The sequence below is a fragment of the Populus trichocarpa genome, chromosome 6 (genome assembly GCF_000002775.5).
Source record: "Populus trichocarpa isolate Nisqually-1 chromosome 6, P.trichocarpa_v4.1, whole genome shotgun sequence".
NCBI classification, from domain to species: Eukaryota; Viridiplantae; Streptophyta; class Magnoliopsida; order Malpighiales; family Salicaceae; genus Populus; species Populus trichocarpa.
The window spans coordinates 25,062,962-25,090,738 of NC_037290.2; the positions used below are offsets into that span (position 1 = coordinate 25,062,962).

The 27,777-nt window shown below is 33.8% G+C and overlaps 4 protein-coding genes across 4 annotated transcripts; 2 read left to right on the forward strand and 2 right to left on the reverse strand.

Annotated features, from left to right (window-relative positions):
* Positions 1-364: 364 nt before the first annotated feature.
* Positions 365-2,595, forward strand: LOC7471585 (uncharacterized protein At2g34160). The gene is made up of 5 exons (XM_002308622.3): positions 365-642; positions 1,209-1,257; positions 1,601-1,663; positions 1,760-1,824; positions 2,339-2,595. The coding sequence occupies exons 1-5, from the start codon at positions 502-504 to the stop codon at positions 2,429-2,431; spliced, it is 411 nt and encodes a 136-aa protein (XP_002308658.1). The 5' UTR covers positions 365-501; the 3' UTR covers positions 2,432-2,595.
* Positions 2,596-2,955: 360 nt separating this feature from the next.
* On the reverse strand, positions 2,956-6,343 carry LOC7471586 (adenine nucleotide transporter BT1, chloroplastic/mitochondrial). The gene is made up of 3 exons (XM_002309578.4): positions 5,394-6,343; positions 3,772-3,933; positions 2,956-3,688 (listed from the first exon to the last, which is right to left on the reverse strand). The coding sequence occupies exons 1-3, from the start codon at positions 5,895-5,897 to the stop codon at positions 3,215-3,217; spliced, it is 1,140 nt and encodes a 379-aa protein (XP_002309614.3). The 5' UTR covers positions 5,898-6,343; the 3' UTR covers positions 2,956-3,214.
* A 5,756-nt stretch (positions 6,344-12,099) lies between these two features.
* LOC7495768 (EG45-like domain containing protein 2) lies at positions 12,100-12,990 on the forward strand. The gene is made up of 3 exons (XM_002308623.4): positions 12,100-12,330; positions 12,432-12,711; positions 12,787-12,990. The coding sequence occupies exons 1-3, from the start codon at positions 12,222-12,224 to the stop codon at positions 12,791-12,793; spliced, it is 396 nt and encodes a 131-aa protein (XP_002308659.2). The 5' UTR covers positions 12,100-12,221; the 3' UTR covers positions 12,794-12,990.
* A 6,449-nt stretch (positions 12,991-19,439) lies between these two features.
* Positions 19,440-26,625, reverse strand: LOC7471587 (uncharacterized). Its single transcript, XM_002309579.4, has 12 exons — positions 26,138-26,625; positions 25,765-25,910; positions 25,557-25,636; positions 25,028-25,285; positions 24,553-24,663; positions 24,171-24,293; positions 23,455-23,576; positions 23,308-23,377; positions 22,660-22,752; positions 22,029-22,156; positions 20,591-20,732; positions 19,440-19,859 (listed from the first exon to the last, which is right to left on the reverse strand). The coding sequence occupies exons 1-12, from the start codon at positions 26,536-26,538 to the stop codon at positions 19,725-19,727; spliced, it is 1,809 nt and encodes a 602-aa protein (XP_002309615.1). The 5' UTR covers positions 26,539-26,625; the 3' UTR covers positions 19,440-19,724.
* Positions 26,626-27,777: the final 1,152 nt, after the last annotated feature.

The following is a 27,777-nucleotide window of genomic DNA, read 5'->3' on the forward strand; positions in this document are numbered from 1 at the left end:
AATTTTATAATACCTTATAAGTTATTATAATTTATTAAATAAAATACAAAATCTAAATTTAATAAGTAACTAACTACTAATATTTATTTCATAAATTTATTTTGAAGAGAGAAACAGGAGAACAAAAAATAACATATGAACCCAATAAAATAATAAAATTATCTTCACCAAGCTCAATTTGTTTTTTTAATTTCTCTCTCCCCTTTTCATTTTGTTTTGGGCCCGAATAGAACCCGGGCCTGAAATAAAGCTCGATAAAGAATGGGTGGGCTTGGGGCAAACCTTGTGAAGAAAACGACACCGTATGATGCTAACACATTCCCGAATGAAAACCCCTAGTTAAGTTGGAGTAGAAACAGCATATCTTCGGTGTCAAGGGTTTTTGACTATTTATAGACAAAAAGAAAGAAAGTGGGTGTGTGAGAGAGAGACAGAGAGAGATTTGGGAAGAGAAAGTGAAATTAGGGTTTTTCTCTATCTAGAAAAACAGTGTAAGCAGCAATGGAAGTAATCACAGAGGGTGTTAACAACTTAAACATAGCAGCAGCAGCAGCAACAACAGATTCAGCCAATAACAAGAAGAACCGAATCCAAGTTTCTAACACCAAAAAACCTCTTTTCTTCTACGTTAATCTCGCCAAGGTATTACCAAACCCTCCCCCTTTTCGATTTTCTAAATTAGTGTTTTTTTTTTGGCTTTCTATTTATTAGTTGTAGAGGAAACAAAATTCAGCTTTGTGTTTTTTTGGATGGTTTAATGAATTAATTAGATCTCTGCTTTTTTTCGTTGGGTTTGTTTAGGGTGTTTTAAATTATTTTTTCATGTTTTAACTGATTTTAGGGATTTGTTGCTGTTATGGACATGGGTGGCTCCTGTTTTATTCTTTTGTCTTGGGTTTTTCTATTTAGGATTTTTTTCTTGGCTCTGTTTTGTTGCTGGGGAAATTGTGGATGAGAAAATAAATGAAGGGAAGCTTGTGTATTAGTCCTATTATTGCGTTAGAATTAGTTGTGTTTTTATGAAAATATGGCTGGATCTTTTGATTTTGTTACTGATTCGTGTTCGTATGCTTAGTTTGGATGAGGGTTTTGTAATTTTAGCTCGGTAGAGAGAAGGAAAATGGATTTTATCAACTGAAGAAGGGTATGTATTGTGTTTGTGATTTTGTTTAGCTGTTTAATGGTTGGTGATGGTTGAATTTTTGCAGAGGTACATGCAACAGCACAATGAAGTGGAGCTCTCTGCTCTTGGGATGGGTATAGTTTCTTTAGCTGTCATCTGAGGAGTGCATTTATTTATTTTTTACAATGGGTCTGTTGAATTGTAATTTCTGTTGAATTCCGTTTTAAGTGCTGATTTATCTAATTGTGAGCTGGGGGGTTTATTTTTTAACTTGGCTTGTTATAAATGGAGTCTGATATGACCACTCACTATTTAGTCACAAAGAATAAGATGGAATTGCATCGCAATATAGTCATACTATGTCGCTCGTGTGAAATTTATAGCCACTGCTGCAATATAGTCAAACCAGTAGTTTAGTGTCATATTTCTTGTTATTGGAGAGATTGCTGAATTTGATACACGTTGTTACATGTACAGCTATAGCCACTGTTGTTACCATTGCTGAGATCTTGAAGAACAATGGACTTGCTGTTGAGAAAAGTGAGATTTCTATTCTTTTCTTATTTTTTTCCCTTACTTTTTTAGCTGATGTTGTTGAGAGCTTGATCACTTATTATGTGTTGTGTGTATGTTCAGAGATAATGACTTCCACAGTTGACATGAGGGAAGAAACAGGAGGGCGTCCTGTTCCAAAAGCAAAGGTAAATCATCAGTATCACCTTTTGTTGGACCACCTGTCAGATATGCTGTTGGGAATACAGTAGATAGAATCCTCTCAGATAAAGATTTCACCAACCTTCAATTTGGAATTGTATCTGCATTGCTCTCTTTGGAAAACCAAGGATTGCTAGCATCTGTATCTTTTACAAGCAACAACTCACTACATATAAGCATATGCATTTCTAGGTTTGTTTTAGAAGATGGAGCACGGTCTAAACTTCAATTTAGAAGATAAGAGTATGCAATGTGAATAGGGTTTTGCCATATCTATTTTCATCAATTGCTATAGACGTCAGGGGATGTAGATCTAATCATCAGTCTAGAGACGTTGCTTATGGTTCAAATTGATCGAATCTGCACTGTTATGAGGCCTCCTGAGGGAACCCTCCTGTGTAGTATTGTACTGATCTGAGCAAATTGCTCTTTATTCCTTGTAATAACTAGTTGATTTTTAGAGATTGAAAGACTTGACTATTCGGATTTGTTCTCTTGCAGATTGAAATATTGCTAGGGAAGACAGAAAAGTTTGATGAGTTGATGGCTGCTGCTGCTGCAGAGGAAGCCGCGGAGGCAGAGGAGCAGAACTGAACTTGAAAGGATGAATTTAGCTTGTTCTCTTGAGTTCCTTTATTATGGACACCTGTAACCTGCCTATCTTAGATTGGAACTATTAAGTTTAGTAGCTGTGATATTTCTTCTAGGAGTTTTTGTAATAACAATGCCTTTGCAAATTCAAATTTGTTTCCAAGTTATATCCCTGGTGGAGCACGAACCTGGTTTCTTTTACTAGCTGGCCATATTGGCACATCACATCCGGACATAAAAACCGAGAAGCCCTTTTTACTTGTTTTCATGGTCAAGTCGATGTTGAGTTTCTCTCACGAGTAAAAGAGAAGAATACCTTTTACTTGGTTTGGCCTGGCACTGCATGTCGATGGATTCATAGTCAAATACGGCACGGAATGCTCATTTCGAGGTCAATTAGACTGCATGTTTCCATTTCATTCCTCCAACGAGTCTACATTGATGTGGAAATCTCAGAACTCACCTTGCCGCTCGCGTCTGAGTTGTATAAAAGGGTGGGAATAGGTTAATCTACCAAGAGTTCAGAGTGGCAATCCAATAAAATAACATTTTTCAAAATGCAAATGTCCGATCGATTTGGTAAAACCAGGAAAAAGGGTAAAAACAAAGGCGATGCATGTTTTCTAACTTCCCAAACAAGTTTGTGGGACCGTTTCCTAAACCAAAAATAAAAACCTCAACGGAGACAAAAACCCAAGATAAATTAACTTGGTATAAATAAAAATTACTACTATCTCAATTTTCCCTTTTGCTTTGACAGAAAAACGCTCGAGTCATTTGCTCCTTTCATGCTTCTTCCTCATCCTCTACAAGTATCTTTTTGCATGCTTCATAGCACATGAAAGATATCCCAGCAGCAGGAACCAACTTCATGCAACTGGGTCCCAGCCCTTTATATAACCCCTGGATGCCTTCTTGTTCCAATATGCTAGCTAGGGCATGGATCACATTCTTGTATACTTGTCTTCCGCTGAGAGCTCCTACCTGCATGTGCTTGCGGGCGACTTCAAGAGGGAAAGTTGCACTACTTGATATGGCACCAGCAGCAGATCCGATTAGAAGAGTTTCAATGTTGCCAATCTTCTCTTGCTTAAGAATTTTTCGATAGGCTTTCCGTAACGTGTCATATGCAAAGTAATTTGCTGCAGCATATGGAATAACTCCAATAAGGCTGGGGGCAAGACCTCTGTAGAGTTCTCCAGGGCCCTCTTCACGGAGAATTTTTAAGAATGCATCTACTATACCATTATAAACACCTCTCTGCAAAATACATCAGGCCCCATGAGAAAAAGAACAGCATTCACACACAAGATTTCAGTTTCTGGTTTAGGTTTTGCACACACCTGTATAGTTAATCGTGTCTTGACCAACTCAAGCGGGTATGTGCACAAAGTAGAGCTCACCCCAGCACATGCCCCGGCAATTAATGACGCAGGAATTGGAAGTTTTGGCTGCTCCCCAGGTGCAGGGGACAACTTCTTGTTTACCGTATCATATGCAAAAAGCTGCAGACACAGAAGCCAGTTACAAGCAAGATCAGATACCTTGAACTGGGATGTTGCTTTGAATATGCAAAAGTTGCATGACTTATTTATCCTTCTCTAATTTAAAATAAAAGGGGACAAAGGAGACTGTAAAAGGTAGAGTTAATTAACAGAATGACGGGTTCTAGGGAGGGCTGATATCTATCAGTCACTTGTTTGAAGTCCATTCTTGTAAGCAGAAGGTTGTTAATTTCACAATTAAAACAAAGATGCAGTAGATGACAAGATCAATCTTTGTTTACCAGGTGAGGTGCAATCCAAATGAAGAGCTTATGCCAGGCAGGTAAATGCTGGCATCTAGCTCACCCCTGTATTAGCATTCTAAATTTGTTAAAGCTGCTCAGGAGTTTTCCTAAGGTGCAAGATATCTACTCATCTGAAACAGAGATTAGTTTTCCTGCAATTATTTGGTAGTGTGCATAGTTGGACTGTGATCAGGTATAAAAGGCAGTCAAACAGGGGGGACCTAGCCTATACTCATCCACTCAATTTTATCCCCATCCTAACATATGGGCATTAGTTGATGGCCCTTGCAACACACTTAAGAACTCATAGAAAATTAGATGCAACATCTTCCAAGCAAAGGAATACAGAAGAAAGAGCAGCTGAAGGTATTAAATGTAAGGTCCAAACCAGATAAAAATTTAAGGACCTGTACTATCGACAAGACCGAAACCAATCCAGCTAGTGCACAAGCAATGTGTTTCCTTGAAACATTTATATTCAATCAAACATTTGAAACCAATCCAGATAAAAATGCAAGGTAGATTATTGTTATATAAGCAGGGAACCACCATTTGAAACATTTATATTCATCAAACCTACCGGTTTACAAATTCTTATTCGTTGTGCATCTGTAATCTCAAAATCAGTTTTGATTCCACGTTACTATTTTCAATTTCATACTTGTATTAAAACTTTCATTCCAATTAAACTCTAAAAAACCTGAATTCTAAATTCACTGCAAAAAAAAAAAAAGTAGCTAATAAGTATTGACCATAGACATTCATGCTTCAACCATATAACATCATCAAAACAATTCATAGCCGAACCAAAAAGTTATCAATGGTGAGGCAATTTGCAACCAGAATAAAGCAGAAAACTGTGCAAACTAATCATCGATGTTGACACTCAGAAAAACATATAAACCATCAATGAACAAGAAATAAACAAAATGGATGACATCAAGAAAACAGAAAGGAGAGAGAAACAATAAATGCCTACAGTGAGCACAAAACTTCCTTCAGCCCCTCAATTACAAGACTGCAAAACACAAACCAGTCCATAAAAATTGCTAGCCATCAAATAATAAACAAAACCAATCAACTAAACCAACAAAACTCACATCAAACAATCAATTTGACCACAATACCATCTCTTTCACAGTGAATAAAACATAAACCAAAGAGAAATTTCATTACCTCAATGGCCTTGCTAGGCGCAACACGAATCACGTTAACAAAATTGCCTCTAAACAACCCTTTCCATCCATCAGTCTGAATTATATTATTAAAAACCTCATTAGTACTATGTCCACTACTCCCCACCATCAAATGAGTCCTAATAGTCTCCAAAGGAGCCACTGCAGTCCTTGAAATAGCCCCAGCTATCCCTCCACTAATTAACCTTCTTAATGAAGGATTTTTTATCTTAATCTTCAATTTAAGCCCACCTTTCTCCTTCTTCTTCAGAACCCCTTCCTCCTCTTGAACCCCAACAAATGACAAGTACTTAACACACAAATCATTGTATAGCGACTTTAGGCTGCCGTTGTCCCCCATACCCATTTGATTAACACTTGCAAAAAGACCTCCTGCGGGGAGATATTGCACATCTTCAAAGCTATTCCATTGAGACCCCAGACCGGAAATCCTGAGAAACCCATCTCTATTATCATCAAACAGCTGGTTTCCTCCCCTAGCCATGAATCAAAACCTTGTAAATAACTTTTTTTTTATGCTTTAATGGACACCCAAAAGTCCAAAACCGGACGTTTTAGACAGGAAAAGATTGGATTTTGAGCAAATGGGCACCTAACAAATCCATTTTTTAATAATAGGTATAAGGCAAAATTGCAAAAAAAACAAAAAAAGAATTGAGACTTTTTTTTTTTTTTTTTGAAGAAACCAAGAGAGAGAGAGAGAGAGGTGACAGTGAAAACAAGAAAAGGGAAAGGCAAGATCTTTGAGCAAGAAGAAAGCAAATAATGCAACTAGAAAGAGAGAGAGGAGGGGTTGGTGAATCTCTCTCCTTCTCTTTCTTTGCTTCCCTCCCTATAATGTTTGTTGTGTTACTTGGGTTTTATTTATATAATATAGAGTAGGGGTTTTCAAGGTGGAGTAGAGTTAGGTTTTTGTGTTGTTGGCAAAGGGTAGTGATGGGGAAGACTGTTGAGTGTTGTCAGAGGGAGTCTCTTCCTATTCAAAGATTTTGTCCCTTTTTTTTCTTCTTCTTTTACGTTCGTTTGTGTATTTTGGTAATTTGGCTTTGTCATTTATGGGCTATTTGTTATTTTGCGAATTTCTGAGGATATTTACTTTGAGCCATTCAAATATTTTGTTCTTTATTCAATCAATTTTTTATTTTAACCTAGTAAATTATATAATAATAATAAAAAAACCAATATTGAACATGACTAACCACGCCCCAGCTAAAAAAAAAACTTATATATTTTTGCTGTTGAAATGTATTTTTATAAAAAATTTATTGTTTTTAGTATTTTTAGATTATTTTCATGTATTAATATTAAAAATATATTTTTAAAAATAAAACTATATTATTTGAGTGTACTTTTAAACAATAAATATTTTGAAAAATAATTTCATACCAAACCAAATTTTAAAGTTTCTTCTACTTTGTTCAAAGTATGTTTTGATTGCCATAATATCATTCCAAACATAATTTGAGACAAAACTCTTTTCCAGCCGTATTTTAAATATTCCATTCTTTTTTATGTTATTGATATATTTATATTTTATTTTATTATTTTAAATTAATATTTTTTTAGTGTTTTCATATCATTTTGATACGCTGATGTCAAAAATAATTTTTAAAAAATAAAAAGATATTACTTTAATATATTTCCAAGTAAAAAATACTTTAAAAAATAATCACAACCACACTTCCAAACAGTTTATTTTGTTTGTGTTTATTGAAATTATAGAATTAGTTTTGAGTAAAACAATGAAGAAAAACAATTGATTTAATTCAGACAGATCTTTATATATATATATATATATAATCCAACTTGCTTAGCTTTCTCTGCTTAAAAACAATTATAAATGATGAAGAATAAAGAAAGGGTCTGGTGTTCATATATGAAAGAAAAAGGGGGACCTATTTAAATATTTGTCAGTCAGGACCTCAAAAGGGTCCAATGAATTTGTTCCTCAAAAAAAAAAAAAAAAAAATTATATATATATATATTTTGAAAATCCCATCGAGACCCCAAATCCACAGCATAAACTACAGAGCAGTGCGGCCCTGCTGCCTCCTGCAACCTGCAACTAGTTTCTTTCTTTTTTCCTTGTTCGAGGCATTGTTTTAATATCCGGATAAATTTATCGGGTTTACTCAGATTCAATTAATCTCAAATTTAAACCGGTTTGGGTTGAAAAAAACTCATTCAGCTTGGTTATAAATCTGAGTTGACCCAGACTCGAGGTCAGAACCGGTTATGCATTAATCCACTTTTTTAAAATAATATGGTTTCAATTCTTTACCAACATGTTTACAATTCTAAATAAAAAAAATTAATATCAAAACTATTTTTTTTTAAATATCAATTTATTTATTTTTTTCAAAACTTTTATAGAAATAAAATGATAATCATGAGAGTACCGTAGGAAATCGTCCAAATACATAAATTCAATTTATTTATTAATTGAATTTAAATCAAATATCATAATTAAATTCAATAATAATAAAAAATTAATTTTAAATGATATATAAAAAAAATCAAATCAACCCTCATGAATTATGATTCAAACCTCGAACCAAGTTAGCTCAAGGCCTTTAAATCAGGGTTTAGAAAAATTACTTTTCCATAATAATAAATTAATAAAAAAAAACTGGGCTGGTCAATTGTTTAGTTTGAAATCTTCGAGAGGCCTTGAAGACAAACTCTTGGTGAATAAAATATTTAAAGCGTGAATGATCACCTACCTTGAAAATGACGCGGACTCAAAACGCAAGCACTAACCTAACAGAAACCCTGCCGAGATAAGGAAAATTAGCCTTAAATAAAATATTGTTTCTGATTTCAAGGCTAAGTCATGGGAAAGTAATTTTTGGAAAATTATTAGAAATTAAATTTTTGGAAAATTAAATAAAATAATTTCAATGTGCATAAATGTTAATCAGTTTAATTACAAAATTAATTAATAGTTTTTCTAACATATGCTCTAAGGACCTTTTAATTAATGTATTTGGAAAGCTCCATTTATATAGTCAATAATAGATTTATTTTTATAGCTTCATAATTTAATATTGTTGAACATGGAAATTAAATTATTTTAATTGCATCAATTAGCGCGTGCTCTTGTGACATGTACAACGTAACCTTGTAAATTAACAATCTTGATTAAATAATGTTTTTGACTAAATAATATTTTTGACTAGTACCAACTCAAGATCAATAGGGTAGGGTAAATTAATGATTTACTAAATTTATAAGATAATATATTTTGAAAAAACACACTCATGTCCCACTAGATATATAAATTAATAACTTCCTTATATAAAAATTTTATATAGTATAATCTTGATAAATTAATAACCTGAATTAAATAATATTTTTGTTTGATCCTAATTTAAATTTGAAATTTAAATAATATCTGATTGATTAATAATTTTTTATAGTCCAATGATATCAATTTATAGATCTTTAACTATATATATATATATATATTAGGAGGTCTAGGAAGTTCCTCCTTAAGTAGTGGCTACTATGCTGTTTATGCAATAGAATTTAGATTTTTATAGAAATCAAATGGGAATGCATTTATTCCATAAAAAAACCGGAAACCCAACCATTCATTAAAAAAATACATCATAAATTATTTTTTCAAATAATATCAATTCAATGAGAATAAAGTAATTTATAAATAAAATAAACTAATTCAAAATGGGTAATTTGAGATAAATAACTATTCAGAAATATCTTTATGTTAAAACCAAAGTAAATTAAAAAAAAAAAACCCTCAGAAATTGCATGTCAACCGAGACCATTAATTGATTCAATTTTCATTACGAACATGTGTTTAAAAGTGCTGTAATTTTTATTTTTAAATATATTTTAAAAATACATATGATAGAAAAAATATTAAATTAATTTTTTTATATTTTTTTATAATTTTGATACGTTATATTAAAAATAAAAAAATTATTTTAATATATTTTTAAATAAAAAATATTTTTTAAAAAATTCTCCACTGCGTACCAAATATTTACTACTTGCCAAATATTTACTAAGTCATTGAAAGTTAGGTATCCTGCCGAGTTGCCACCAACCCTACTTGCTCAAGCATGTGTTTATTCTGATTGTCGACAGATTTTCCATGTTTTCTCCTTTTCCTTCTCTTTTTATACCTCATCAAATTTTTCGAAGATGGACATTTGTTGCGTCTGAAGCACAGATGCAGTCAGCAGTGGCCAGCAAAAGGCCATGCAAGTATATTAAAAGGAAGAGACACCAGTTTACTGCTGGTGACTCAAGACATCTAACTCAACAGTGAACAACAACATATACAAAACACATAGATAGAAGCTCGAATATGATGATAGATTATCTCCTGACTGTATAGAATCACTGAATCTTCCATTAGAGACTTTCTGAGACCTCTCTTGAGTTCATGGCGTCTTTATTTTTATCTGGGTATTCCATATGAAGGTCATAAATCCAATCCAAATAATCAATCCAGAGCTTTACGATACAGGGATGAGGGCTAGGATGGGCTTGAACATGGGAGCAGAACAAGGAAAGGGACAACTAAGTACCCAATATATCATCATTTCAAGCCCAGAGTAAGGCAATGAGCTCTTTACCTTAGAAAAAAGCAGCCCACATTTATATATGAAAATGCAGACCCAGCTTCAATACTACAAAGCCAGCCTTCGTCTTATTCTTAATGAATTTCCTATTTATTTTTACATTTTAAAAAAAAATATTTTTTAATTTAAATTAATATTTTTTTTAGTGTTTTCAAATTATCTTAATATGCTGTTAAAAATAATTTAAAAAAATAAAAAAATATATTATTTTAATACATTTCCAAGTAAAATACACTTTAAAAAACAATCGCCACTGTACTACCAAACACCCCCTTCATCTTAGCTGAGAAAGTAATGAATAAAGCAGTCCAACTATATCAATCATCAATGATGATTGATGACAATTCCACCCAAAACCAATGAATATAATCAACCAACTCAGAAAACCTTTACACCTGATTAGGTTTTGGGTAAAATTTAAAATAAAAAATCGAGTTTCGAGTTGAGTATGAATATTTATCTACCTTAATTAACTCAAGCTCCAAATAAATAAATAACTTTAAAGTTTTTTTAAAAAATTGCGTATATATCAAGCTAATTACATACTAATAGCTATAAATTATAGCATTTAGATTCAGATAATTATTTTAGATTGGACATGAATAATATAAAACTCAATCCATAGATATGCATTACCATCCCCAAAAGAGATAGAGATGAACACTGCCATCCCCAAAAGAGATAGAGATGAACTCCAAACAATTCTTATTAATCAACTTCAACCAATTAGGAACCGTGTTTATGCAGGAAAAAGACAGTTTGCTTTATCTTTGTTCAGCATTGCTTATTAATTTTATACGCAGTCACTTAACTCTAGATAATCTTCTATATTAATGCTAGAAAAATTATAATTCAAACAGATTCGCAAGCTTATTATATATCTCGAATTTGAATTTAAAGAAAGATATTAGAAATAATTTTTTATAAATATATCAATTGATATATGTTGAATTAATGATCCATCTAAAACCATATTAGAAGGAGGTGAGATCGATGATCTCCCATAAGAATATTAGGAAAATTCATCAGAAAATACTAATCTCTTTTAAACTTTTTAATTAATTACAAATATGTATATTTTAGCTTGAAAAGTTTAAATTGGACTCTTGATCATTTATAGCATTCCTTTTAGTTTCTATGATTGTTATTAAATATTTCAATCTAACTTAGTTAATTCAATTAAATCTAATTAATTTAATAAATTTGTAATTAGTAATATGATTAAATTTATATGTTGTGAAAAAAAAACTATACTATTATTTGAATAAAAATAATTGAAACTTGATTGCATGAACCGTACCCTAATTGATGACACAAGATTGTTGTAGTTGCAAAAGAAAAAATAACGGTTAGACTTTTACTAAGTAGTAAGAGAGAACAATTAATTAACGAGTTCATGAGAAAGTGCTTCATCATGTCGGCCTGATTACTGTTTGAAATGTTGATTGATTTTTAAATTTTTTTTATTTAGAAATATATTAAAAAAATATATATATTTTAAAAAATATTATTATTATTAATACATTAAAATTATTTAAAAACACCAAGAAATTAAATTAATTTAAAACTAAAAAAAATTCAAGAATTTTCAAAAACATATATATATAAAACTTTTCAATCAATAATTTTTATTGCATCACACTATATATTTAGAGGGTATTTGAGAGAGTGGTAACGATTATAGTTTAAAGTGTTTTTCTCTTCTAAATACATTAAAATAATATTTTTATTTTTTAAAAATTATTTTTAATATTAAGACATCAAAACAATCTGAAAATATTTTTTTTTTTAAATTTAAAAAAAACACAATTTCATCAACTTTCTCCACCACTTAATTAAACTCCTAATTGCTTCATATATATCTCAGCAATAGAAAGAATCCTGCGACACAGTCATATGCTCATCTAGAAAAATAATTGAACTTTCATACCTCAGCAATAGAAAGAATCCTGTGACAAATATACATTCTTATTCTCATCTAGAAAAAGAATTTAACTGATCAACACGTGATTCTTATTGTTGGTAGACGATGATAAATGTATCGTCTATCTCTTAACTTTACAATATTGTGGCTACCCTTCTCAGCTACACCCCCCCCCGAGGAGAGAAAGAGCTATAAATTGGGCAACTGGCATGAAGAGGGGAGCAAGTACTAAGCAAAGTTTATAGTTTCTCTTCCTCAATTAGCTCTTATAACCATGGTACTCATAGCAATAACAATAATAGTCGTCAGCTTACTCAGCAATGAAATAGGCTTTGTTCTTGGGGACATTGGGACTGCTACTTCTTATGAACCGCCATATTTACGTGAGCAAATTCTCCTGTTTTCCCTTTACTATTGTTGTCTGCAAGTTTCTTCTTCAAACTTGGTTTTCCTCAATTATGGGTTTATGCTAATCTTTGTGCAGCTACTAAGTGTAATGGGAATAGACAAGATCAATTCCCACCAGGGAACTTGTTTGTTTCTGTGAGTGAAGGTTTGTGGGATAATGGTGCTGCTTGTGGGAGGCGTTACAGGTTGAGGTGCCTAAGTGGAAATAATAAGCCATGCAAGGATGGGACTATTGACGTTAGGGTGGTGGATTTCTGCAGAAAATCACCATGTCCTTCTACTATTCTCTTGTCAAATGATGCCTTTTCTTCTGTATCATACTCCCCATCCGCAAAAATCAACGTTGAATACATCCAGTACGTACTCCTCCCCCTCCTCCTGATCTTATATATGTACTTTCTTTTTCACTCATATCAAAACTGTTCTTGCAGGATATGATGGAACAATTAAGATATATATGTTCCCGAACTGTATCAAGCGCAATCCGACAGATAGAAGCTGAAAATGGCGTTTCTCTAATCTTAGAAGTAGCAGCAGCTTTGTACTCCCATTTCTGATTGTTCCATGCTGTAATATGAATATCTATCTCAGATAGATGTCACATATAATTATACTAATAACCATTCTCAAACAAAGATTATAGAGCAAATTAATCAATAGAAATACGCACCCTTCCTCAATATGAACAGCCTCTAAGCCTGGAAATTAAGACTAAAATATCATTTTCCCTATGCCAGATCCATAAAAGTTGTCTAAGATAAGACTTGAACCATGTCTAAATCACTAACAGTAACTCTCGTGATTGCATGTTGCTTCGACTTAATGAAGTAGAAAACGTCATGATCAGGAAACTTGTAAGTATCTGCTAGCTATTGGACTCTTTCCTTTCTTCTAACAAATTAAAAACCAAAAGCAATGGCTAACCTACAATTAAGGGTTAGCACAAATAATTATAGCTTAGCTCGTGAATTTCTATTTTTTTGGAAATATTATGCATGGGAATTCTTCCCAAGAAAATAAGGAGGACTCCCGTGAATACAAAAGTTCACATGACTTGTCGTTAGGGCAGCCAATCTTGAATAATGGAGATATTAATTCCACAGTTTAATTGTTAATGGTCATCAAAAGAAAAAAGAAAAACCCTTAAAACAATGGCTGCTTTCCATCTTCTCCCCTAACATTTCCCATCAAGCACCAGACATGAAACCATGTTGTTAGAATATTTCTAATTAGACCAAACCATGTAAACACTGTTTTTAATATTGTAGCTAGTACAAAGTCATAACATTGTCAAGAATTAATTTTTTAATAATAATTTTATGATAATGTAAAGGATGTTTTATGATATCAGTTAGTACTTCGCAGCTGTCCATAGAATTGTGAGCTCTGCTTTCCACTGACCCACGAGTGGAATATGTTTTGGCACACAGCATGATAACACAGTCAAAACAAAGCAGTGGTGACGATCCTTAATTAAAAGGAATAATCTTAGTTATCCAAAACAAATCCCCACCATAACTTGAATATTGGAAGAACTTATGAGTGCGCACCATCATCTTTGTCATGTTCTCTCATGCTTACTACTTAACTTCAAGGTCTGTTCTTCTGGCTAATGTTAATTTGGCCTTAATTTCAGCATCAATAAAAACATATCATTCAAACCTTGCCACCCATCCATAGAACCGTCAAATCTTTGGCTTTATATAGATAGATTATGGGCACCAAGAGGCCCAAGTGACTCTTCAATCTTTAGTTATATCTGATCACGTAATTAGTGGTAGAGTAGATATCACATATTGGTCTAAAACCCTACTAAAAATGTGATTTTAATCATAAAGCATAATGCTTTGGGTAGTGAGATCCATCATTCCCAATTAGCGGTCATTTAAATCAAAGCAAATGCATCATCCTAGTGGGGTTTCCCTTCTGGTTAAGGCATGTTAATATGCACAACATCAGCTATATAAAATGCCACACTTTAGTAGCGAGATAAATAAAAAACCTGCACGAGGGTTTTAGATCAGTACCATGAATGGTGTGCTGTAGAGTGCTGTTGAAAGAATGCCTTAAAAGCTGCAGAAGATCAGGAGGGTTGCTGGGGAGAAGATTAGCCGGAAGATTTCTACTTGAAGACCAAGTCTTCGAGAATAAATTATGTTATTATTTCTTGTTTTGTTATGTAATCAGCAGATTTGATTGTTTTTCTGTTAAACAAAAACTCTATTTAAAATAATTATGCAATCAATAAAATATTATCTTCTACACAACTTGTCTTAATTTCCTTACGTTTTGTAATTCTGCACAATCTGTTATAGGATTCAACAAGTGCTTTAAGCTGGTGTAGAGTGGCGCATGATCCTGAAGCTGGCGCGCAAGTGTTCTTAGGCAACTGAAAATAATAACAACAGTAAAAGTTCAATAAGAGATTGAGGTAAACAGGTGGTTAAGTGTGAATTAACAAAGAGTTGACAGTGGAATATTGAAGGGCTAGGTTAAGGGTGTCTCAGCTTTTCAACAATAAACAAGTTGAGGGCCCAAAGCAGATTGACTTTGGACAAAAAAACAGGTTAAAAAGCTAAAAGGAACGGGCAAAAATCAGAGATACCAAGCGTGATTTATGGAGCTCGCTTTTAGACCAACCATGGAGAATTTAATTAGGACGAATCCCCCCACAAGAATCCTTGCTAGTTCTAGAAAAACTGACCTCCTTCGGAATCTGCAACCAACCATATCTCTTATTCTATCGCCGTTTCTCCTTGACGTATTATAGAATATATAGATTGTATTTATATAAAAAATATTATAGGCATACTATATAGGAAATATTATAGTCATATTTTTGTATTGTCATCTTTACCATTACTATTATATATTACCCTACACATATATACAGAAAAGGTTGGCTAACCAATAAGTTAAGCTTTCTAATTATTCTCAACTTGGTTTTAGAGTTTTCTGCAATCAGAACTCTCTTCTCTCTCCCTATGGACTCTGCTGTTGTTGCCGTCTTCTCCCCCCATCAAACCGGCGGTGCAGCCCAACTGGTTAGCCATTCAGAAGCTGTTGCCGATGGTACTTTCTCCCACCAGAAGCAGCCTCAACCTGCAGAGCATAACCATGGTTCCTTCTCCCATGTTTCTGTCGTCCCTCTTCACATTATGGGGACAACAACTCCTTCTATAGTTGCATTGTCCAACACTCATCAAATGGTCGCATTGAAGCTTACGAACACCATCTATTTCTATTGGCGAATGCAGATGAAGTCATATCTTCTTGGTCAAGGTGTTTTCCACTTTGTTGATGGCTCAGTACCGTATCCTCCCTTTTATGTTTCTAATAGTTCTGACGGTTCTTCTTCGACAATCAACCCCTCTTTTTTTCATTGGAAGCAACAAGATCAACTTATTTTAAGCACGTTATTACTCTCCTCTCTCTTCATGGACGTCCTACATCTTGTGGTAGATTGTCAGACTTCTTCTTGTGTTTGTCGCACTCTTGAGAAAGCGCTAGCTTCTCCATCGAATTCTCGCATTATGCAACTCCATAGGTCTTTTCAAGATCTTCGGCAAGGAAATGTTTTGGTTGTTACGTACATGCAGCACATCAAGTCATTATTTGATGAATTGGTTGCTGTTGGCCAACCCCTTTCTCTTGAAGACTTCAACCTCTATATATTTCGTGGTCTTCGTGGCGAGTTTAAAGACTTGGTAACTAGTTTCATGACCAAGGCAAAACCGCTGTTATACATTGATCTTCACAACCATATTCTTACTCATAAGTTGCTGCATAAGACTTCTTTTCAATCCTTGGCTGCAAATTCACCTCTGCTACCCACACCATCTCTGCTGCCCTTTACTCACCTTGCCCAACAGCAACACAACCCCAATTGTAGCCGTAACAGAGGTCGTTCTCGCGGTAACTGGCGCTCCAACAACAACAGGTGCAGTAGCCAACACAGGTATAATTTTCATAGTTCTCATTCCTCTGCTCCCATAGACTGGAAACAAGGTCATTGGCAGCAGCCCAAACGACCTGCTGCTTGTGTGGACAGTAGTATTCTCACTGGTCCTTTGAGCAAAATGTCAAGTGTCAGTTATGCTTCTTCTCCTTCGGCCATAGCCCTATATTGTGCTCAGCTTCGCAGTAGTGATCACCAGCCCTCTACCCATCTTGTTGTTGGTACCGTTTCTGCCCCTACTTGGTTCCTAAACACTGGTGCGAACCAACACGTTACGCTTGATCTTGCGACTCTGACTGATAGAGTCTGATTCTGCACCCTCTATTGGTAATGATCACTTGATATTGGTGACGGTAAGAGTTTTTTCATATCCCATATTGGGCATACCATGTTATGTTTCCCTAAACGCACATTTACATTATCTAATGTTCTCCATGTTCTTCACATTACCAAACCATTGCTATATGTTCAAAAATTTTATCGTGATAATAATATTTATTTTGAATTTCACGCTTTTGTATTTTATATAAAGGATCTCACCATCAAAGCAGTGCTCATTTCCGGTCAGAGCAATGATAATCTATATGTTCTCTCTGAGTCTAACGGGTCTAATTGCGGTTACATCCACAATGGTGAGTAACACATTAAACTCATGTTAAGCCTTTTAATTATTCTTAATTTAACGAGTCTAATTACGGTTACATCCGTATTTTCAAATAAATACTAATATATACTTTACATTCTCAACATAAAAAGTTTTTTGTGCTAGTGAGATTACCGTAACATTAGAAGATGTGTTGTTTACTTTTTATTTTTTCTTAGTATACTATTTTTCCAAATAAATTCACTGACTGTGCTAATTTTAAAGAAATTTTAGAGTTCATAATTTTCATGCTAGTAATCATGCTGGGGACAAGTAACAAATGCTTAATGTTTTTTTTACAAGATTCATTAGTCTTTATTAATTAATCAGGGATAAATAACTTTTCTTTTCTCTCCAAAACTCTACAGCTTCTCTTTACCGTCCCTTCTCTTTTCTTCAACAAAAGCTGTTTTTTCGCTCAAGAAATTGCTCTTGAGAATTTTTATTTTGATTATTAAATCCGTTAATTAAATGCAGATGAAAATGAGTTAGTGCCAAAATTTGAACAAATGGAAATTGATCATAATGGATTTGTATGGAAGCATCCGAAGCCAGCAAAAGGGCAATTTGTTAAGCCAAAATGTTCAAACCTGAACATCCATTAATTCATCTTGATCCTTTTAAGATAATATCCACCATGGTTATTTGGTAAACCTCTAATACCATATGCCCTTCAAGTTAACGAGTTATTGAATTTTCAAATCTTCTTTTGTGCAGAATGTAACCATCTGCATTTGTTGGGAAGTATTTGCGTGGAGTTTCCAACTGTAAACTTCAAGTTTCTGATGAAAGAGATTGGCCTATACGAATCATTAGTCATGGCTCTAAGTCATCGAAGGGGTGGATTGCATTCTGCAAGGAAAATGGTTTAAAGGAAGGAGACGTTGGTGTGTTTGAGCAGATCGAGGGAAAGAACAACGTGCTAAAAGTTACAGTACTATTTCATGCAGATGAAGACGGTGGATCTTCGGATCGACTTCTAGGGCAAAATGAACTGTTCAGACTCTATTGTTAGTAAATGCTTGCTTATATTTATTTCTCAATAATCCAATTTAAAAAATCAACAAAAGGCTACTAAACCAATGCCTTAGGCTTAACACGATCTGATAGGTGTCGAATGAAACAGGTTTTAAGGGGTTTTTCACGTTGTAAACGGGTTTTGGCCTCAATTAAAGGGGAGATACGTTTATGTACCTGTAGATTTTTTGCAGCTGGCACCAATATTTAAGAAACTTTAGCAGATTATGAGCTAGCCACAATGTTCAACTAGCTAGGCCTACGTACAGGCATTCGAGGAATAAAACTGTGCTAAACTACAGGTGGGGATCAGAAAATGTAGCGGCCGGTTCATGGTTAGCAGGCATTTTGAAGTTATGCTAACTGAAGGAGAATTGCCAAAATTAACAAACAGAAGCGTAAGCACAATTTCTGCAATAATCTTGGCGGATTGGATGCTCCCATGCTCATCAGAGTTTGTTTTTACCTGTGAGCCCTGCACTGCAGTAGTTATATATAGGACTACCATTTTCTTCCCAGCTGGTACCAAATATTTTTCAAGGGGTCAATCACACTGGTCGGCACATCATCATTTTTAGGCATGGTAATGGAACCCACACAGAGGACAATTCCTCGAGTATTACCGATCAATAATGCCCCGATCAGTGGTGGTGGGTGCCCGTTTGTCTAATAATACCTAGAGAGAGATGAATAAAGCTTCTTTTTTTATGAGGAAAAAAAATAATCAACTTGTCCCTTCTAATCCTGAGGATTGGAATGTTCCCAAAGTTTCACGTTCGCCCCATATCTGCAATGACTAGAGGCAAGGGGACAATTACAATTAAAAAAAAAACTAAATCGAAAGTCAGTGCATCTACACACATTTCATTATTTACTTGTAATTAATTATTATTTTCATTTTTTTCACAAAAAAATAATAATAACCATAGTATTGAGATATTTCAGTTTTTTCACATGATTCATTGATCTTACCGGATTAATCAGAGTAGAATTGTTTTTTTTTTTTTAATGTACAAGAATAGTTGAATAATTCAATTGCTTTTAAAAATAAAATTTTTAAGATTAACATCTAAGAATATTTTTAGTAATTTTACTTTTAAAAATATAATAAAATGACTTAATTACTCAGAGTTTTTTCATCTTTTTATTAAAATTGTTTTTATTATTATCAAGTTGAGTAAGAGCAAGCTGGCCAAGAATTTTATTTTTTACGTGTTTGGGAGATGCACGGCAGCAATGACAGAACAATTTTTCAACGGTGAGTTTTTTTTTTTTTTTACTCCCTTTTTTCCCTTTAAATTTATACTGACCATTCATAATTTTTCTTGTTTTTCTGCTCATAAAAAAAATAATACAAACCCAAAACGTATCACAGTCCACGTCTAGTTTAATCTAAAACGCTTTAATTCATGTAATAAAGGAGCTAATGATACCCTTTTTCATATAAAGGAGCTCATATGACCATATCAATAGAATGCAGGACCGCCCGGTCATTTAATTTTTGTTTTTTTTTTTGAAGTTCATGGCTATTGTAGATAGAGCAAGGAGTGAGACACCGCTGAGGCGAATCAACAATGCTCTTACTACAGTAACTTTAGAACTGTAATCTTACAAGATAAATAGTCAGTGCTTATTCCTTAATAACAAATAATCAAATGAATTGGAGATACGAGGTACAGACGCCATTATTACAATATCACATATATGTGTGTTGGAAGGGCTAATGTATTGCAAGTACGATTAATTATTTCTCAAGATGAAGCTCGAGCTTGCGGGTTGCTTGAAAGAATATTTCCAAATCCTTGGTGTTGCTTCTGGAAATAAGGATGAAGACTACGAACTCCTTCCAAGTACAGAGGTGTCTGCATTTCGATCAAACGAGAAGCCTGCATAGGCAGCTTGTCTTTTAATATGATATCCACTTACTTATATAGCAAATCATCATCAATTGCCACAACCTAAATAGTTATAATATTATAGACCCCAAATGATATGATCTCTGATCATTTTTCGTAAATAAAGGACATAGCATCTGAAAATAGCAGTAAGATGAACGAGTGGCTTGCAGACACCATTCAATTTAATCCTGGCTTCTCTAAACATCATGTATGCATGCGGATAGACGAATTTGATCATGAGCTAATGATAACTGCAATACAGTGAGGCTGTGAATTTCAAACTCATGCCCTGCCTGCTATGATAGTATTATGTTCAATTTTCAGGTAAGATTTCACATCTGTGAGCAAAAAGCTAGCAACCCTGCATGCATTCATAGTACATTGCGCTCAAGATAACCTACCCGCTATGTTTCATTTTTGCAAGTCTCATTGAGTTTTCAATTTCCATTTTATTTGGATCAATTTGGACCCCATTACCCAGCAGCTTGCTCATGCTACTCATCAGCAATACAGGAACGAGGCAACTATTGGTATTTTCTGGCATGTGGAAGGGCTCATTAAGTTTCCCAACTTTTATATTCTAATGATTCATCTCCAAGCATGCCTATTATTTCAACTCATAGATTTATATATCTATTAACAGTGTTTCTTTATGCAGAGAGAGGATGGGAGCATGACAAAGTGGAATTTGTGTTGAAAACAAATGGAACACAACTTACTGCTCTGCGGAAGGCAAACATCTCTTCTTGTCCAGAAAGCATAGAAACTATCCCAGATGGTACACCTCCCGAGCCTACATTGCCTTCAGCTAAAACATTTGTGCGAAGTTTGCCACCTTCTGTCTCTGTTTCAAATTGGAAACTGGAAGCCATAAAAGTAACTTGGTCATATAATCATGAAGACATCTTAATTAATAATACTTCTTGTTATGAAGTCAACTGAACATTAATCAATAGAGGCTGGCGGCCGGGGTTGATACAAGCATGGTATCATATTTTCACTATTTCTCAAGGAATCATATTTTCACCATTTCTCAAGGAAATAATCAATGAACGTCACAAACAACCCTGTATCTGGTGACCACCAAAGGGCAATTCAATTCCATGAATTGATTCTCATTCCATTTCATTTTTCAAATAACACAATTCCATAATGTTGGCATATGTTGCGCGTTGCTTTTGATTTGTTTTTTTCTGCATGTCATTACAGTCCCTTTCATTACCTAGTCCTCTTCTATGATATAGTGTTGATTTTCAGTCAAGCTGTGCATCACTTTTAATTTCCAATTTGGCAATATAATGTACTTCCAGTATTGTATAAACCCTATCACCAATTTCAATAATATGGACTCCACATAATGTTATGAGGTGAATCTCACTTCCATATATGGAGTTCAGAGGAGTCTTTTTGATACTCAGTAAGAACAAACATATAAAAGCATCAAAATATTCTCTTGAAATTCTACAGCAGAACTCTTTTTAGCTGCGGATAGTGGCAAGTGGCAACCATGTTGCACCTGAAACTTATTGTAAATAAAATAAAAAAATCAGGGGACTTCAATCAATTTGCCAACAATTTTTGCACCATCACAACCTCCATGAAAATTTCAAGAAATCACATCAACGGCTTTTTGCATGACGAGCAAAACATATAGTATTATATTGTCAAAGATACTTCAAACATGTGTAATTCATAAGGTACATATAAAATAGGTGCACTAGGTTTAGAACTTTCAAAATATCCATAATCCATAACTAATATAAAAGCACAAACTCTGGATCAAAACATTTGATTCGACTAAAATACCCTTGAAATTTTATTAACTTTATGATTAAAATAGGAATTTTAATACCTATTTTTCTTCCTTTCTAATAATAAAGCTAATTATTAGTAGTTGTATTAAATTTTCTTTTTCCGTAAAAAGCTAATTATTAGTAGTTTTATTCAACCCATCTCTAATTAAGAAAGAGACAGAGACAATAATATATATAATTTCTAAAAAATAGTTAATCCCATTTTTCTATTTTCTGCCTATTTTAAACTCTTGAAAAATATTTTCACTGTCTTAGAATTAGTTTTAACATTTTTATATCACTTTTATTGATACACATGCAACGCATATGCTAGAAATACTAGTAAAAAGAAAAGAAAAACTACCTTTCTAAGTCAAAATGTGTACCCTCTTCAGTTCCTTGAAACAAGTCATCAATAGAAGAAGCTGCAGAACAAAATAGGCAGCAATGATGATTGTACAACTCATCAATGAGAGTGATGAATCTGCGTGCCTGAAAAGAAAAGTTAAGATTTGTTATTAATGATGATAAAAACGGAAGAACAGATGAGATATTGCACCATTGTAATCTTATATGATTGTGCAGTTCAATAAAAAAAATCCCATCTCTGCAACACAGCATTAGATTTCGGGATCCCATAATAACAGTACATGTTTTGTATGAAAGCATGCATATTTTATGGTTTTATGTACATGATTCAGCAAATGTGGAAGGAAGCATGAACATTAAACCAAATAGTTACAATTCCAGTAAAGGTAAAACGTTTTCAAGAAACAAAATATATGTCTAAATCTCTCTCTCTCTTAATAATCCAAATTTGAATCAAATATAACCACTTAAAAATTAAAGCAGTTTGTATTACTTGACCACGTACAAAGCCTTTGCTAGGTCTTGCCTAATCATAAAACATGTTTGGAATCGTATTGAATTATATGAGTCTTATATGCACTGCAAACACAATTTTTACATCTTGTGTTGAAAATTAACAGTGGTACCTTGTCACGGTTTTCCATGCTCATCAATGGAATATCAGAAATGAAGACAGTGTGATAATTTTTTGCTAGTGCAATATAATCTGCTGCACCTACCTGCATGTAATCAGGCAGCAAGGTATGTGACCAACAAAAGGGTGAAAAGTAACAATAAGAAATAGAGAACCAATCACCAATGATCTCAAACCAGAAGAAGCATGTAACATCTTGGCTGTCTTTCCATCATACAAGATTGACATTAGAAAAGGAAATAGAGTTTTAAGAACTAAATTGACATTGATGAGAAGCGAGAAAATAGTTAAATCAGTTGCTAGCTTCACAAGGGAATTTCATAGAAAACCTATTTGTCTTTCAGATGTTTTTAAATCATGGCTATGTTTCCTTTTTGAGAACCTCTGTGTAACATTTGAGCATGCCTAACTCTCTTGCATGAAGGAAATAAATCTCTATAGTATCATAATAAGATGGTTTCAAATTTTTGAGGAACTCTTTTGCTTTTCATTTTTCATTCATTATAATTCCTGGTGTTCTTCTTCCAGCTCAGTTGTTGAGGGGTTACATCGATTTGCAAATGTGAATGCCTCACTGAACTCATATCAAGCAACATGAGGGGGAGAGGGGTGCACTGAGTATAAATGGCAATTTCCATACCGTCCGGCCACATAGATACTCAAACGTGAACTTTGCCACTCCATTACAGCTTTCAGGAACATCCAACACTCTGGTTTCAAAACAAAATCGCAACATTAAATTAGATAAGAGAAGTGGATAGGTGAATACAGCATATTTGGGAAGTACCTCCCAAACATAACTGGGATAGTCTCAGAGGTGATTTGTCCTCCCAACTGATTTGTGACCTGACACCACATTTTCTCAAACTCCATCAGAGCACTGCTCTCCAAAGGCCAGAAGTAGTTAGCCTGCATCATGCATCTATAATTTCAACCACTGGATACATAAAAAAACTGAAAAACAGACAGACAATTTCTACTGAACTTTTCATTTCAAAGTAGTTTCCAGAAGAGACCATCATTGATATTGTAACCTGAACTAGTATAGGAACAAAAGATACTGAAAAGAGTCAATGAGCTGCTAAGCAAAGACCATTCATTTATTGCGAAGGGGAATGTGGTCCAAAAAAGTGACGAACAGCCATAGATGATGCACAAAAAAGGTGGGAGTTTAAACTCATATGATGAGAAGAAAACCAAAATATATAATAAATCAGAGGGTGATGGAAAACAAGGATTCACCTAGCTAACCACAGGCTTCATTAAGCACTCGGTCTTCTTGAACATGGCAGAACAAGTGAACAAGTAGAGGGGGAAAGTGATATTTGTGGTAATTACTGAAACTTCCTAGTTAGAAAACAGGTATCTGGTATTTTCTATGTTTCTATTTTAGAATTCAAAGAATGTCAAATGGATTATTTGATGAAGCAGAACTAGATGACAGATAAATTAGGACTAAATAATCATCCGAGCAATTAGAATTAGAACTGATTGTCATCTTACCTGGTCATTAGATCTTTGTGCTATGAAACGGCGATAATCAATCTCACTTCCAATCAGAATTATCTCACAGTGCTCCTCCAGCTTTGAAACCAATTTTTGAAAGATATCTCGCTGCATGCCATCCTAAGAAGCAACAGGTGCAGATAAAGTTAGACCATGGTGAACAAAATTTCCAAAGCTTTAAAACAGTATTTGATTTTTGTATAAAAGTTTGGAAAAAATCACAGGAAGATCCCACAATAAAATGAAGATTCCAGCTGCAATCCAGAAATATGTCAGGTAATCATTATTAAGCTACATAAACCTTAAGAGGTTCTCACCCAGGACAACAAAATTTAGAGGAATGAATATGCAGAAAAGAAAGGAAATAAGAAAAAAAAACCTGATTTAATTCCCTCGGTGCTCGGTTACTGGTGGCCACAAGAACTGTTCCAGTAGTCAGCAATCTGCTTAGAATTCCGGATAAGGCCACAATAGCAAATACATCAACAGTCTGTAATATCAAAGCAGAAATTTTCATTCATAAAATGAGTTGCAAATTCAATCAGCCATTTTGTTTGTAACAGCTTCTCGCGGAAGATAAATACCAACTTTCAATACTCCCATATTGGATTTGTTGCTAAAATCTAGATAAGCATTCCAAGTAGAAATTTGAAGAAAGTTAACCACAGACTGCCGGAACATTCTACAAGATGCAACAAGATTCTCAACCTATGCCATACCATAAATTGATTCAATCTAGATATGGCAGCTAAAAAACAAGTTCATAATATGATAGGATAGAAGGATGAAAGCATCAACACTTTATGACTGGCAAGGAAATATAAATTATTATTTTAATACATTTCTCAGATTACCTGTATTTCATCAAAGCAAAGAATGCTAGCCCCTCTTTCATCTGCTTGCTTGTCCATGAGAAACTCATCTGCTACAGCAAGAAGAATGTTTTTCATCTGCACATCTTGCTTATATCTCTCTTCAGCAACTAACCACTCCTTGACTTTCATATCAAAGGGAAGATTTGTAATCCAACTAGATATGTTTGACTGCAAAGATTTTCCCTCTACTTGATTCTTCCAAATCTTATGCATATGTGCATTTATATTCAGCATAGCCTGCAAAAAAAAAAGCACAGTAAAATAAAACTTTTCTTTCCACAGAGTAGCATTAATGAACAGCTCGTAAAAATACCAGTAATTAATCTCCCATTAAACATACAATACATCCAAAAGCTTTAAGGAAAATTACAGGCTTATTATTCATATCTGAACAAAGTGAAAATCTAACACATTAAACTCTCTAAGCTCTCCCTTTCGCTCTCTTTCTCAATACACAAGTGATCATAAGAAATTTCACAACATCATGAAAGCAAAACAAGAAAATCACCTCATGAAAGTGAAACCTTATTCGATGTTTCGCCATTCCTTCAGTCGCACTATAAAACATGTCCATCAGCATCGTCTTCCCTGTACCAAAGAAATCATCTTCTTAAGTTTATTGCATTCATATGAACAAACAAACAAACAAACTACAAGCACATACTACTTCAAACTCCCAACACAAAACCAGATGAATAACCTTAGCAGCAACATACCACTTCCAACATTGCCGTAAATGTACAATCCTTTCGGAGCTGGAGGAACACTCGGCCTACGACCAACAAGTGAATCCAATTTCCTCTCTCTATTTAAGTATGAAACCCACCTACCCACTCCAGGTTCTATTTCTGCTCCCTTTTTCCTAATTCAAAACATATTCCATTACAAAAATTCACATAATTTACTAAAACAAATTATCCAAAAATTTTATTCCTCTAAACATCACAGAATTTACAGAAAAATATTTAAAAAAATTCCGAAAATTCAATTCCTCTAAAAATAACAGAATTTACTGAAAAAATTTTAAAAAAATTCCAAAAATTCTTTTCCTCCAAAAATAACAGAATTTACTGGAAAAAAATCCCTCACCCGAAAATAGCAAATTTTTCCAAAATTCGATTCCTCTGCTTGTTCACTGACGTCCAGATTCCTCCTCCGCCAGTTTCTTGCTTCTCCTTCGCTTCTTTGACCAAAAGCTTCAGCCTCTCCTCCTCCCTCTTCTCCTCCCATTCCGCCAACTTTACGTAATAATCCTCCATATCTTTCTCGTATTGCTGTAATCTAGAAAGCAATTTCTCTAATTCAAAAGCTACTCTTTCCTGGTACGGATCATGCTGTACCTTCCCTTGCTCAACCAAATTCTTGTAATTCTCCAATAGACTAGGAGGAGAATTAGAGTGAAAGCGAAGGGCAATCGAGAAAATTTTGTTTGATATTGTTGGTTTTTTAACAAACCCTAGGGATTTTAGTGAAGAAATTCCTCTCCTCATTTTCTTCTAGCGATTAATTTTAACCAAATTTTGATTTGATTTCTGTGTGAAGGGAGTGGGAAAGAAGTGTAGAGCGGTCATGGAGAAGAGGAATGAGAAGGAGGTGGTGACGTGGATATTAAAAAGGTTAGACACGTGGATGAAATATGGTGGTTTTCTTTTTAGTTTATTACATCTTAGTCCCTGTTGATTTAAAAAATGTTCAATTTTATCTCTATAGTTTAACATTTGTACAATGTCAACCTCGAGTTTCCCAGAAGTTCTAATGTGGTATGTTTTCGTTAAATAACAAATGGAAACCAAGACAAACCACTTTTTGATTTTGATTTTTGATGAGTTTTTATTTAAGGGTTTTTGAGATTAAATTGTTCAGGTATTTTTATGATTATTTACTAATTAAAATCTAATAAAAAATCATGCAATGAAGCATAGTTTTTAGACTCAGCTCGGTTGAAGGCCCGGGTTCCGAGTTTTGACCGGGTCACCGAGTTTTAACCAGGTCGTCCGGGTTAATTTTTTTTAAATCAAAACGACGCCGTTTTAGTAAAAAAAACAAAAGTCAACAGGTTGCAACCGGGTTTTTTACTGGGTCTTATCGGGTCAACCGGGTCGCCGGGTCACACCGAGTTTTTCCTTTCCCTGTTTTTTCTTCAACCCGGTCCTGTTCTAGCCCCAGGTTGGCCGGGTCCTGGATCGACCTACCGAACCGGGTTTCAAAACTATGCAACGAAGAATGAAAAGCAAAAACAAAAAAATTCAAAACATGTATATATGTAATATATTTTTATATTATAAATGCATATTGAATTTAGTTTTTAATTATTCTTGATTTTTTTTTAAAAAAATATATATATAATCATGTCATATAAATGTATCATATTTTATAAAAGAGTGTTTAGTTAAAAATAGAGAAAGTATTAAATCAATGCGGCTCTTTTCTCTTATACCATTATAGTAATAAAGATTTTTTTGCTTCGGTTTTTTATTTATTTTTCTTTAGATGTAATCCTCTTATATTTATCTTAAATATCTATGAGACTATGAATTTCACTTTGTATTCATTCTACATCAATAATATCTAAGAAAAATAATTTATAAAAAAATAATAAATATATGATAAAAAATAAATGATTAAGAGTCATGGGTTAAAGAAATTTTTTTAGCCTTCCTCTCCTCGTTGGGTAATGGGGCTCATTTTATATTATAAGTTTTAAGTTAATTTTCTCTTTAAATATCTTT